Here is a 14,734-nt window from a genome sequence, read left to right on the forward strand (position 1 = left end):
ACGAGCACTGTCTGCTGTGTGAGAGTCGGTCGCTGTGTGATAGTCCATCTGCTGTGATAAGGTCCTGTGCTATCCGCCATCGTGGCAAGGTCAGTTTTGTTCTGAACCTGCACTTTGGCGGTCACGCAATCCGCTTAACGCTTCCAGACAACTGCTTTTCCTTTTACGCACTTTTGACGACGCACGACTGTATGCAGCTTTGAACGATTGCACAGCCTTGACCATAACTCGAAATTGTTTCATCAGGACTCACTTACTACCGATTCACTATAAATACGAAATCAGTTGTGGTTCTGCGGGATTTTTCAAGGAGACAGATACACTACGGGGGCAATAGGCTCCTTGCAATGACCGAGATAACCCAGATGCCTGACGGAGACGGTAGGCTTCTTACACGTGCAAATGTTCCTGAAACGTGTAGGTTTGGCAAATTTTTTGTGTGTTCGTGTTTGTAGAAGCTAACTGAAGAACAAAAGGAAGCCGGTACTGCAATCAAGCAGTTTGAATGGTACACTGTAAAAAGGCCGAAGAAAAGTGACAGCTCAAAAAGCGAAAAAGAAGGAGGGGGAGTGCATAAGGGTAAAGGCACAATTCTTTTGAAAGCAGGAGCAAGCGAAAATATAAAAATGAGAAAATAAAAGAACAAAATCTAATATAATATCGCAAAGTTCATCGCAGCGTGTACTCGGGAACTTGTGAAGCTTGCGCAGGCTGGATACAATTGCTCCACGTCTTCGAACCGAAACGAGTAGACTCCTTCGTCGATATTGCAAGTTCCAATCTCGAGAGTGTGCCGTCGTAGTGAGCGTGTGCTTTTCCCTCTTGCGGGAATACAGGTATCGCTCCTGGGAGCTTCGCTTGAGGTTTGAGCTGCGCCGCACACAGAGGAAGCTCTGCACAAAGGAAAAACGTAATACAAGATTTGCTTTTTTCGGAAGAGCGAGAAAGAAAACAAACGCCACGAAATGTGGATGCACGCGAGCCGTAACAGCCAGTTGAATTAAGCTACATGAATACTGCTGCTATTCTTCAAAGTTTCCACTATTTTTCACTAATACAGATCAAACAACAGCGGCTTCGTCAGTGCGCTTCAGCAGACAAGGGAGAATCCAGAAGCTCATAAATGCCGCTACAAGCCAGAAATGTCCATTCAATATACACCTGAGCGACGCTGAATTATATCCCGGCATATTCTTCCGATACAATAAGTAACAGCCGCCGCTACCTAGACTGTCTTCGTAAACCTGCCCACAGACCAGTGGCTACGATGTCACACTGTAGTATAAATTCAATCTTACTGTTTCAAACGGACCATGCGGCAGCATTAAGATGAGGTCGTAATAGTGCTCAAGGCGGAGGGCTTGGATGTCTAATCGGACATCACCATTGACCGTCAACGGCGTGGGCGTCGACGCGAGTGATGCAAAGAATCCTAACATGATAACGTCACTATGTGTCCTCATCTTGACGTAACAAATCACCAAGATAAGCGATGTCATCACAACGCCCCTTGCGACTTCAAGTAACATGACGTCACATGATTGATTGATATGTGGGGTTTAACGTCCCAAAACCACTATATGATTATGAGAGACGCCGTAGTGGAGGGCTCCGGAAATTTAGACCACCTGGGGTTCTTTAACGTGCACCCAAATCTGAGTACACGGGCCTACAACATTTCCGCCTCCATCGGAAATGCAGCCGCCGCAGCCGGGATTCGAACCCGCGCCCTGCGGGTCAGCAGCCGAGTACCTTAGCCACTAGACCACCGCGGCGGGGCTGACGTCACATGATGGCGTCATCACAAGACATCGTCGATTAGTCAAACGTCGCTCGATCACGGAGGCAGTGCAAAACGCTGTGCTCTGCTGAAAGCTTGGAATGTCATCGATCCTCGACGAAAAAAATAAGTATAAGTTTGAGGGCTCGTTTTCTATGTCAGTTAACTCTCATTATTACTAGAGTTAATTACTGCATATGCTACCTTTAGGTAGCCGAGTTGTGCATCTCTTTTCCAACGCCGCTAGCAACCATGCACTGTAGAGAAGCCGATGCACAGGCCGCGCTCGGAAGACATGGCCGCACCACCGAAAGCGCTCGCCGTGCACCTGGAATTTATCAAGTGATTGTCGTGTGCTCTGTAGGTTGTTAGCTACGAACTGGTGCTCTTATTTGCTTTAGATTCATGTCCTTCCGCTCCGACAGCAAAGCATTTGCATGGATTCCACACCATTTTCTTGATGATTGATTGATTGATTGATTTGTGGGGTTTAACGTCCCAAAACCACCATTTGATTATGAGAGACGCCGTAGTGGAGGGCTCCGGAAATTTTGACCACCTGGGGTTCTTTAACGTGCACCCAAATCTTAGTACACGGGCCTACAACAGTTCCGCCTCCATGGGAATTGCAGTCGCCGCAGCCGGGAATCGAACCCGCGACCTGCGGGTCAGCAGCCGAGTACCTTAGCCACTAGACCACCGCGGCGGGGCAACCACACCATTTTCTAAAAACATGCTGAAATAATCGATGCTAAACTTAGCGAGGCACTCCTCAAATCTCGGAGGACACATATTTTGTGTTTGTCAGCGGTTGCCTATTATAAATAGCAGGCGCCACTTCACATGGCGGCAGCGGCGGTGCATGTAATTCAGCACTCCGCTAGGCCTTCGCGCTTTGCGTTACTTGACGGAATAAAAAAGTGTTTTTTTACTGCCGTGTCACAGTCCCGAAAGCAGGTGCCTCTTCTTTTTTCGCCGGTCGTTCACACGTCAGGCAAGTCAGCTGGCGATCGACGACACGCTTCGTCAATCGGCAAGTCATCTGCAAAAACGCGCTTCGCCGCGTAACTATGTAGCTGCTAGCCAGGCAAGATAGGTGACCTATGCGTAACTTTACTTCCGTAAGGAGCATATACAGGAACTCTCATTATTAGACAGTTATAGCTTACCGTTAGCATGATAGTGGAAAATAAGGGAATAGTGTTACCGTGCCGCAAACGTTGTGTTGCGGACAGTGCCTTATAGTTTAGCGAGATAGTGTTTACGTGATTTACTTGCTTTAGCTGGGATGGTGGTACCATCTAGCGGTGGCTGGATAAGTTGAATAACAGCGAAAAGGAAAAGAAAGGAGAATGTTTACCTGTGTCACCGCGCGAAGCAATTTTACAAGTTCTTTTTTTTTAAATAAAAGTGAATAATTATGAACTGCGCACCAAACGCGAGAATATGGGCACGTTCCTTCTTCAAGTTTTGTTATCACACCGTTACTCTGCAATTCTCAGCGCAAGCCACGCCTGCAGTGTTCAAGAAGCTTCAGGGCTGTAGTGGATCGTTTTGTTAGGATTACGCGTGCAACGGAAACATTACATATTATTCTGGAACCTACGTGGCCCATCGCGTTACAGCACTGGAATATTTTAGGGCGCATGTATAAATGCCGACGCGTGTTAGCGTTTCTCGGTTGATCGACGGCTGATGCTCTGCTCGCCGCTATCGGTGCCAGTGTGTACATCGCAGCTATCGCCGTAATCTGACCTTCCGTTTATCGGTCACAAGTTCGGCCAAATAAGCAGTTTCATCTTGAACCTCAAGCTTACGACTGCAGCCGTACGACCACCGGTTTCGCACAATTATTACGCAAAAAATGAGGGGGGGGGGGGAAAGAACGTAAGGGGAAAGGCAGGGAGGTTAACTATAGGGCTGAGCCCCGGTAGGCTATCCAGCACTGGGGAAGGGGAGATGGGGAAAAATTAAATTACACATAAAGTATGTGAACCATTACGGTGCCTACAACGCAAAAGAAAGTCGAGCAAAAAAACTTTACGCGCATTTGCGAGCGGAATCACTCTCACGACTGAAGTGAGGCTCCTCATTTGAAGAAGTTCAGATGTGCCTGCAGTTTAACGCCTCAATTGTTCTATTACTGCGCTATCTACCCGAAAAAACCAAGTATGTTATAATTTTCTTAATGAGCTCATTAATGTAATTATTTCATGTTTCTTCAACACTGCATGCCTCATAATTGAATCAGATTTACCATTAAAATTTCGAGAATTTAAATTTGTTAACCAGGGCGCACATCGGTAAGTAATTGCATTACCCTGAGGAATGACACCTAACCATGGCGTTCAAGTGGTTAAAATACACGGCTGCTGCTCCGCAAGTCACGGGTTTGAATACCGGCGGCGGTGGCTGCATTTTCGATGGAGGCGAAAATGCTCTCGGCCTGTGTACTTTTAGATTTGGGTGCACGTTAAAGAACCCCAGGTGGTCGTAATTTTCGGAGCCTTCTACTACAGCGTCTCTCATCATGATATAATGGTTTTGGGACGTTAAACCCCACATATCAATCATTATTGTAGCATGGCTGAGTCACTCTGACGTCACCGGCCATTTCGTTAAGATCACGTGACCTGTTACGTCACTATTCTTGCCTATATCTACTTCGTTTCAACGACAACAAACGTTGTTCATCACCCGACTGCAGGCCCGCTTACAAGGTGGCAGCGGTGCCTAGCTGAAATGGCCACGCCGCCAGCGATTTTGCCGTCAACAGACTTGCCGCCGCCAAAGCCGCTGGACACATCGGGCAATACCTGGCTTGCATGGAAAACTTGGAAGAGTGAGTTCACGCTATTTTCCACTGCTACCCAGTTGACGAAACAAGCGAAAGAAGTGCAAGCAGCCACGTTGCTAGTGATTATTGGCGAAGAAGCAAGGAAGGTATACAGCACCTTCACGTTTGAGGCTGAAGAGGACAAAAATAACGTAGACGTCTTAATTGCCAAGTTTGAAGAGTTCTACAAGCCAGAAACGAACTTGACCTATCATGAATTTCGTTTTGGGTCCAGAAACTAAAGGGGAGGCGAACCTTTCAATGAGTGGCTGACGGATCTACGGACGTTAGCCACAAACTGTGAATTTGGGGTAATGGAAGACCGGATGCTGCGCAGTCGTATTATTCTGGGTATTCGTGACAAGAACCTGCAGCAGAAACTGATTGCGGAAAACCCTTCGTACAAGAAGACTGTCGATATCTGTCGCACGCAAGAGCAAGGGAAACAGCAGTTTCGTGAAATCAGTGAAGCCGCGGAGACAGCGCAGGACACGGCAGTTAACGCAGTCGCAAAGAAGGGGGATGCCTGCGGCAGCTGCGGCTATCGCGCACAACACGGTGAAAGATGCCCCGCCACCGGTAGAACATGCAATAAGTGCGGAGGATTTAACCACTTTGCCCGAGCATGCAAATCGGCAACGCCATCGCGAACCGTTCCTCGCAAGAAGAAAGAACTACGGGAACTATGCGCAGAAGACGGCGATTTTGTTCTGCAGACAATAACGGGGAGCACGGTCAACACAGACCACTGGAGCGCGACGGTGGACATTTAAGGCCAACCAATGACTTGCAAATTAGGCACGGGGGCTAATTGTTGCGTCATTTCAAAGAGGGACGTTGCAAAGCTACCAGATCTACCAGAGCAGGCTTGCCGGGTCGCGCTAAGAGCATTTTTCGGCCACAAGACAACCGCCCAAGCAAAAGTGCACCTGCGGCTTTCAGCCAATGAAAGGGGGATCCACGAAACATTCTACATCATAAAGCAAAGTGTACCAGTGACTCTGAGTGGTTCAGCAGCCGGACGCCTTGAATTTACCAGCCGGGTACAGCACATTGATGTCCGATCAACTTTACCAGCCAGGCCAACCTTTCGCAGATGTCTTCACAGGACTGGGTGAGCTCAAGGACTACGAGTACGAAATAAAACTCAAGCCTGGCGCCGTGGGTGTCGTCGTACCAGCTCGAAGAGTCCCCGTGGCCCTGGAGGACAAGACTAGAGCGGTACTTCAGCGTATGGGGGATCAGGGCGTCATAACAAAGGTAACTGGGCCTACAAAATGGTCCAGCCATATGGTTACCGTTGTTAAAGGAGACAAAGTTCGAATTTGCCTAGATCCAACATCGCTCAATCTAGCCATACTCTGTGAAAACTATCCCATGCCAACGTTAGAGGATGTCGCTCCTAGGCTTGCCGGTGCAAGATTCTTTTCTATGCTTGATGCAACTTCAGGGTTTTGGCAAATTCGGCTTAGCAAGTCGAGCTCCAAACTTTGCACCATAGCACTCCATATGGTCGCTATCACATACTTCGCATGCCGTTCAGAATAGCTTCAGCCCCAGAAATATTCCAAGCAGCAATGCACCGCGTTTTGGAAGGGTTGTCCTGTGTGGCGGTTGTGATGGAGGACATAATTAGTATGGGGCAGAACTAAATAAGAGCACGACTGCAGCTTAAAACTTGTGTTATCCCGGTGTAAACAGCACAACGTCCGACTTAACCCCAAGAAGAGTGCGTTTCTGCAGCCGGAGGTCCGGTATCTGGGACACATACTCACTACAGAAGACCTACGCCTTGATCCGGAAAGAGTACAAGACATACCTGGAATACCGGAACCGAAGAAGAAGAAAGAACTGCAAGTATTTCTTGGTACGATGAATTACGTGCAGCGATTCATTCCCAACATGTCACAGGTAACTGCTCCGCTTCGAACACTGTTGCGTAAAGTCATTGCATTGGTTTGGACGGAGGCGCAGCAAAAGAGTTTTGAGACTTGCGTCAATCCTTGACGAAAGGTATCAAAACTCTTTTACGTGGGCATTACACACGTATAACTCAACATCATTTATCAATAATCCGGAAAAATGATTGAATTACATAGTATTTCTCGTACTGTAAGTGCGAGCCAGAATTTAGTGCCCTCTCAAGCAGATAACGTCACAATGTTTTATCTATTTGGATTAGTCGTGAAGGATATAAAGGGCTAGTTCATATATGGACTTAATGTACTGAGCCGAGGTCAGCTATTTCAGGTGCCGTAGTGGAGGGCTTCGGATAACTTCAAACAATTGTGTTCCTTTATCGAGCACTGAGAACGCACAGTACACGGAATTAGTGTACACGTTACAGATTATCAGTGACCAATTACGATTACATTTTTATAAGTGTAGTTAACTATCAGGGTCAGTGAGAGCCCCAGAAGTACAGAAGTGTAATATTTAGGCGTTACTTTCCTTCAAGGCGTTATTCGCGTGACACAATACCAAAGGTTTAGCCAAATTATACCATGAACCACTGTGGCTTGCGTGGAAGAGCAAACGCTGAACGCTTTGGGGAATGCTGTAAGGCATACTGTGGCTTCCGTTATAGAGTGTCAGACGTCAATCTTCAACGGCAGTTGTTTTTCAACGTTTTTGTCAATGATTCTTACACGTTTTCTCGTTAAGATGTCAGCTGCTGCTACAATGAACAGTCTCTCAATGCATGCTCTCGGGTGTAGTGCAGTATTACAACGCAGGAACACCATCCGCACGAGCTCACAGTGGTGCAGTGCTTTGATGCTAGTATATATGTACTCTATGAAGCGTCGTTCTTCAGTGCTGCTGGCGCCCGGATAGGGCGTTGCAGGTGTAACACCAAGAATGGTTGAAAAAAGTAGGCTGTGTAGGGACACACCGTCAGACTGAGTGGGGGTCCTTACAGAGCCATGGCCTGATTTCCGTGACGAGAAGTGAAGACTGGCTACAACATACTCAAAAAAAGGTAGTTGATTACCGGTAATCAGTTACCAGAAAATGAAATTGATGTATCCAAAACAATATTGTTTCAGAAAAATAGTCAAGTATTATACAAAAGAACAAAAATGTAATTGATAACAAGTAATCGACTACTGCTAACACGTTGAGTACAAGTCTGCGCGGGACTAGCATTCGTTCCCCGTCGAAATGAGACCACCGCGGCCGCGATGGAACCCGCGAGCCTTGGGTCAGCATCCAAGCACCACAACTAGTTGGCCACCTCAATGAAAGCAAATATAGAATTACATTACACTCATTGAGAACACATTAGGTCAATAAAGGCCTACTATATTAGATGTTGTGTTGCCATGGTGCGATATGGCCCTCCATGATTTGCTTAGCACCAAAGCCCACAAGTGATGTTCCTGGCCTGTCCAGTACACATGTTGGAAATAACAGAAGCCAGGATCTATCTATCTATCTATCTGTCTATCTATCTAATCTACCTATCTATGTCTGAATACGTTACTCCACCCCACCGCGGTGGTCTAGTGGCTAAGGTACTCGGCTGCTGACCCGCAGGTCGCGGGATCAAATCCCGGCTGCGGCGGCTGCATTTCCGATGGAGGCGGAAATGTTGTAGGCCCGTGTGCTCAGATTGGGGTGCACGTTAAAGAACCCCAAGTGGTCGAAATTTCCGGAGCCCTCCACTAAGGCATCTCTCATAATCATATATGGTGGTTTTGGGATGTTGAACCCTACATATCCATCAATCAATGAATACGTTGCTACAGCAAGAAGTTGCTTCGAAAGAAAGCATGCATGGAATTCTGCTGTAATTGTGAAGGTTATATTTTCTTGCACCTCGCAGTGGTTTACTTTATAAAGTACGACAATCAGTGCGTACATCCCACGTTGTAATATTATAAACTCTAGTTTGCAATGTGTTAATGAACTTAAAGACGTTTTATTATATCAACCCTGTATCTGGAGACGAATATCCTGAAATATTTTTACTCGCTCTAGTAATTCACCTTGGAGTTAGCTATCTCGAGTGTCCCTTATTGCTGGAAATTGAGAAATACCACAGAAAATAACTCGCATTGCCGACGTTCTCATGAACTCTATTGTCTGCGTTCTTTGTTTACCACCTCTGCGTTCGAATTTTATTAGCGCTTACAAATCATAACGTTGCTTTCGCAACACTGTCTTTGTTCTATCCTGAGCCAACCTCGTGGCTCTGTGTTTTTTTTTCTGCCCCCCTTGCGTAAAATGTTTCCACATTTATTTCACTGCCCATTCTTTCTGTAACACTAGATTGTGGCAAAGCCTCTCATATTTTGTTTTGTTAAGGAAGGCTGTTCCTGTTCAACATAACAACCCGCGAAATATCTTCAAAAATTTTTTGAACCCTTCCCCAAGTCGGACAAATGGGAGAAACTAAAGCATGACCTGAGGTACTGCTTTTGTTTTTCTTCCCTTCCTGTTTCTTCTTTTGTTTCTTTCCGTCTTTCCTTCTATGTTTTTTGTTATTTTTCTCTCTTTTTTTCGGTGGAATCATCGTGAGGTCTTTCTTGTTCCTCCTTGCGTTCGTAAACCTGTAGAGATTACCTAACCATCAGGCGATCATGGAAAGTGAATGCGGCTGAGCAATTCAATTTCCTCAAAGTTGGAAATTCCATGAAAGGTTTAATCACTGACATTCACATCACGCGCTGTCCAGCAGATCTCTTTTAGTACCCCAACACGAAAAAATATTGCAATGAAGGGCTCACAGCAAGACTATACCAATTTCAATTTGTGTTCTTTTTTGTATTGTAGGTATAAAACGAACAAATGCGCTTCAGTTCAGCTCACACTCGGCAAGCATGTGCGCGATTTCAAAGTACTGTGCTGGGACTGCGGGGAGCCGGCTTGGAACCACGTGCACGAAGAAAAATTTCATTTTGGTTCAATAATTACGTCCTTAGTCCGCGCGCGCCAGCTGTATGTGACAAGCGTTTGTTGAAACACCTACAGTTCTGCAGGACAGTTAATTAAAAGTTCGCTACACAAACCATAGCGGGAATGTTTGCCCTTCCGAACATGATCTGCTCTGAATAGTAATCGTACACCCTTAACAACCATGTGATCTTTAGTGAAGACGTACATTTTTTTTTCAAATTCATACCTGAGTAATTGAACTGTTGCGCCTTACCTTTTGATCTGGTAATTAACTAAAATATTCTTCTCTTTTTGTCATGCCAATATGTTTGCATGTTGCCGCATCGGAGAGGTTTTAAGTTCATAAGCACGTTCTAGCAGTGCTTTGACTGTTATTCTGTTCCCGCTGTTTCCTCACTGAAAAATATATTTTTATGTCATGTATTCTTAAACAACTCTATTTTGTTGGTGTTGTACCATGCGCTGTTGATTGCCAATGTTCTTTACTGTGTTTAAGGACCCCCCCCCCTCCTTTTTTTTTATTCGGGCTGTATTACGAATGCAAATCCGTCCCTCTGTAATACTCTTGGGCCCTTAGGGTATTAAAATAAATACTGAAAAAATAAAGACCTTTAAAAATGAATACTTAATCAAATACGTTGCGTATGTTTTTTAGGTATATGCGAGAATCTTTTAGATTGATGGTTTACGCTGTAAACCTTGAATGGTAACTTTATAGGGAATACAGTCAACCACTCAATCACTGCGTGGGATTTATTCACAACCTCCACGTGCCTCCTCGTGCAAAGCTCTTTCGTTAGACAGACAACATCGTACTGTACATGCAGGAGTTGAGGCAAAGTTAAGCCTTCATCGTCCAATAAATAGAATCTTTTCCTTCATTCCTTTATTGTTGTTAAACCTTTCGTTTCATTTAAGCAAATATGGGGCTCGCATCCCGAGAGTCAAATGGAAGGTTGAGAACCCACAGCCATGCTCGGTATAATCCCACCATGCGTTCGGAGAGCTCAGCAAACCTCACACACTCAGACAAACGCTTGCTCTGCGGAAAATGCCAGCGGGTTCGACCAAATAGCCCGAGAAATTTTATTGCACGCAAATCAGCTTCACCGTCTAACATCGAGCGAGCTACGCAATGAGCGAGAAATCAGATCAACGTAACGACAGCTTAAGGTCAACGCGAATAGCGTTGTGCCCGCCGTTTTCTGGCCCAGCTCCCACGAATAATTAACTGTGCTCCAAGCGCACGCACGTCCAATACATAACGAGTCGGAAATTACGCATTCTGCGGATGCCGCAGTGATGCAAATTCGTTGGAACGAAGAGACGTGAAGAGAGGGAAAGAGATTTATTTTCAATGTTACAATCGAGCGAACGATCTCCGCAGTTAGCCTTGCTACTTCGGGTGAGAAAAACGAGAGCGGAAAAATTCGCCGACTGTTACGATAGTGCCTAATATGACATGTCAGCGCGGCTGTTTGCATGCGTAGGTTTAGATGCGCGCAGCCCACTTCACACCAGCCGCCGTGGACGGAGCGCAGTGCGACTGCCTCGCCAACCGGGAAACCAAGAAAAAACAGCGCGTGAACGCGTTGCACATTAGCCGTTGCAGACAGGTGTATACAGCGCCTAATTTCTATATATGTCATCTGTGGACGACCTCACCACATGCTTTGCTGATCACTTCATCGGCAACCACACGCAGCAAGAGTTTATAATCAGTACAAAATTGATACGATATGCCTTTTTTCATATTTCACCTGAAATAGCCCCCATTGACATTTATTAAAGGAAATAAGCAACAGTTGGATAAGCTATAGACCTAAAACGTCTGTTCTTGTGGCATAAATGAGCTAAAAGATCATAAACAAGTAAATATAATCAGTCGCACTTAAAAGTCGTTACAGGGGAATTTATTGAATGTGCTATAAACCTAAAACGTCTGTTCTTGTACTATAAATGAGGTCAAAGGTGATAAACGAGTCAATCTAAAGTCGCTCATTAAAGTCGTTACAGGGTAAGTTAGTGATCAGTTTTATATCGAATTATTCTCACATGCCTTTCACTAGTCTGCTTGACATGTGCAAATACACAGCTTAATTAAATAAATATACTATAAAGTGCCAATACTTGTGGCAAGTTACTCTCCTTTAAATACTTCATACCTATATTGCGGCTAAAATCTACGTAGCCCAATACTGTCGATGTTCAGGAGTAAAGTTTTCATTTGGGTCAAATCGATTGAAAAATTTCATTTGGGTGTGAATTAGCTCGTAAAATAATTCCTAAAAATTCCGATGCACGCTATAGCAATACTGTGCGATAAAACTACCATTATTTTTTGCTTCCGTCGGTGCCGTGTTTCGTCGCATGGGCATAGTGGTGTGTCACAGAACGAGCGCTAAAAATGGGCGCGCCGCCAAATTCTTGCGATAACGTGCGGGAGAGACGCCGCGAGGTCAAAAGAAAACATAAAGTGCCGCCATATTGACGAAGTGAATAATGATCAGTGGGCGAAGCTCCGGAGGTAAACCTGGTAAACCATGAATCCTCTGTACACTTTGCCCACTCGATTTTATTACATCGATCCCCCTAGCGTACGTCGCCGCACTAAATCGAACGATTGCCTTCAACCAATGACACGCGCCATATGTGACATCATTCCTATTTTATAAGATCTCGCGTCTTTCATCAACTACAAGTACCGCTTTCTAGTTTATAACATCTTGCATCTTTTCATCATCAGCTACAAGTACCACCATCTAGTAAACACTACAAGAACTAAACGAGAGGTGGCTACATACAGGAGACGGTACCGCCATCTAGTGAACACTGCAAGAACTAAACTAGAGGTGGCTACATACAGGGGACGGTACCGCCATCTAGTGAACACTGCAAGAACTAAACTAGAGGTGGCTACATACAGGGGACGCACAGCCCACGCCCTAAGGAGCTTCGCCCCTAAAAGAAAACAAACATCCAAGGCTCCCCAGGCGCGCGCTCTCCCCTCGGAAGCGTGGCTTCGCCGACGAACCTCCTCACCCCACATCGGTGGCCGAGCAAGCACTCGAAATTTCTAGAAGGAAAGAGGCGTGATCATGCCAAGTTGAGTCATTCGACGCGGAGGGCATTCGAACCGGCTCGCCCTCTCCCCAGCCTTCGCTGCGTATCGCACCGACGAAATGACGAGAACCTTCTGGAATCTCGCACGGAAGCTATTTAATCGAGCAGCCGAGGTGAGAGATCAGGAGAAGACGGAAGTTAGCGCCAGAGCGCGTAGGGATTCCGCCGTGTAGTCGGCGAAGGTTTTGTCCGTAGGGACAAAGCAGGAGAAGAAGAGGATTTCCACCTGAGGGGTGAAGGCTCGAGCTACAGGCAAGAGCGTGTGTCTACCGCTATCGGGCGAAGACGCGTGGCAACAGCTGCGTGTGTGAAGTCGCCATGCTTCCGGCGAAGAAGTTTGAAGCTTGGAGAGTGGCCAATTGAAGAGGTAAGGTTTTCTGGAAGAGAAACTTCGGCGAGGTTTCCTGGAAGAGAAACTTCAGGGGCAGCGGAACGACAACAACGCTGGACTTTGAGTGAGTGATTCTCGGAAGAGTATCATCCAGACTTTTGTTCCAAGAACTTCGGACTGAATAGGTTTTCTATCTCTTTAGTCTTTAAGTGTCTTGGTTGTTCAATGCATGCGACTGCATTGTAGTGCGTATTGTTGTCTGTGTCCGTTGTTTCGAGTGTGGCTGATGGTACTGTGTAGTACGTTGTTTGATTGGTGACATATTGTATGCAACTATTGTGGAGTGTGCAATTTTGTGTATTGTTTTCAATCTGCCATTATTGAGAACATAATTTTGTTTTGGTTATCAACTCTCGGCTCTGACGTTTTCTTTGGGCCACAGCCGGCGTCCGCTGGCGCGCCAAAAAGGACCACTTCTAAATTGTCCACGCTTTCGTGGTGTGGTTCGGGGGGCCGATATTTCGGCCCTTGGAATTAGCCCGGTGATCGCCTCCCTAATTAACGGGACCTGTGTGACAATGAATCTGGCGTCCGCGACACAGGACCTTTTGGTGCACAGTGTGTCCAAAGTAGTGAGAAAGAGCCTCGAGTTGTTGATAGTGCTATCGGAACGATTTTGTGTGTTGTTCAGTGTTCTCGTTAACGAGTCCAGGGGAGTGTTCCGATAGACTGATTTAGGCAGATACTTTTTGCACGGGGCAAGGTTTTATTTGCGAGTTGCGAGACACAATGGATCTAGAAATTTAGTCGCTCTTGGTGAGAAGATGGGTCTTTCTGGCGCCGAACTACGGAAGTGGGTCACCCAGAAGGAAAAAGAAGAAAAAGAGAGAGCCAAGGAAGAAAAAGCAGCTGAGTTGGAACGAGAGAGGTTGGCAGCTGAGAGAGCCAAGGAAGAAAAAGCAGCTGAGTTGGAACGAGAGAGGTTGGCAGCTGAAAGGGCGAGAGAAGAAAGAGAAGCAAAGAAGCGACTACTGAAAGAAGAAAGAGAGGCAAAGGAGCGACAGCTGAAGGAAGAAAGAGAGCAGCAATTGAAGTTGGAGCTGGAGAGAGAGAAGTTGGCAGCCGAAAGGGCGAGAGAAGAAAGAGAAGCGGAGATGGCTGAAAGGGAACGGCAGCGGCAGCACGAGATGGAACTCGAGCGGCTCCTTTTGCAACAGCGAAGTGAAACTCCCGTCCAAGCTAGAGTTGAAAGCAGCGAACGGGAAGATCATGGCTTCCGCTTGAACCCAAGCAAGCTGCTCGTAGCGTTTGATGAAAGGAAGGACGACCTTGACGCGTACCTTCACAGATTTGAGACGATTGCAAGGAGCCAAAATTGGCCGGAACATCAATGGGCAACTGCTTTGAGTACTTGCTTGAGTGGTGAAGCGCTCAGTGTGTACGGTAGGCTGACGCCGACCGATGCAGCCAACTATGCAAAGGTGAAAACTGCTTTGCTGAAGCGATTTAGATTTACTGTGAAAGGTTTCCGGGACAGATTTCGGACAGGAAAGCCCGCTGATGGTGAGACGGCTACGCAGTATGCCGCCCGACTTTGCCATTATTTCGACAGATGGATTGAACTTTCAGGGACAGTGCAGGAGTACGATGAGCTTAGAGAGCTCCTAATTAGAGAACAATTTCTTACTAGTTGCCACCCAAGCCTGTCGCTGTACTTGAAAGAGAGGAAGGCTGAGTCACTTGAAGGAATGCTTGAATTGGCTGA

At 46.3% G+C, this 14,734-nt stretch overlaps 1 protein-coding gene across 1 annotated transcript in view; it reads right to left on the bottom strand.

The window, feature by feature from the left end:
- Positions 1–492: 492 nt before the first annotated feature.
- Positions 493–14,734, bottom strand: part of LOC142777466 (uncharacterized) — a 191,448-nt gene continuing 177,206 nt past the window's right edge. Inside the window, exon 3 of the mRNA XM_075881910.1 lies at positions 493–893. Coding sequence (XP_075738025.1) covers positions 543–893 — 351 coding nt within the window. The 3' untranslated portion in view covers positions 493–542. The remainder of the gene's footprint in view (positions 894–14,734) is intronic.

This window comes from Rhipicephalus microplus, chromosome 2 (assembly GCF_043290135.1).
Source record: "Rhipicephalus microplus isolate Deutch F79 chromosome 2, USDA_Rmic, whole genome shotgun sequence".
Classification (NCBI taxonomy): Eukaryota; Metazoa; Arthropoda; class Arachnida; order Ixodida; family Ixodidae; genus Rhipicephalus; species Rhipicephalus microplus.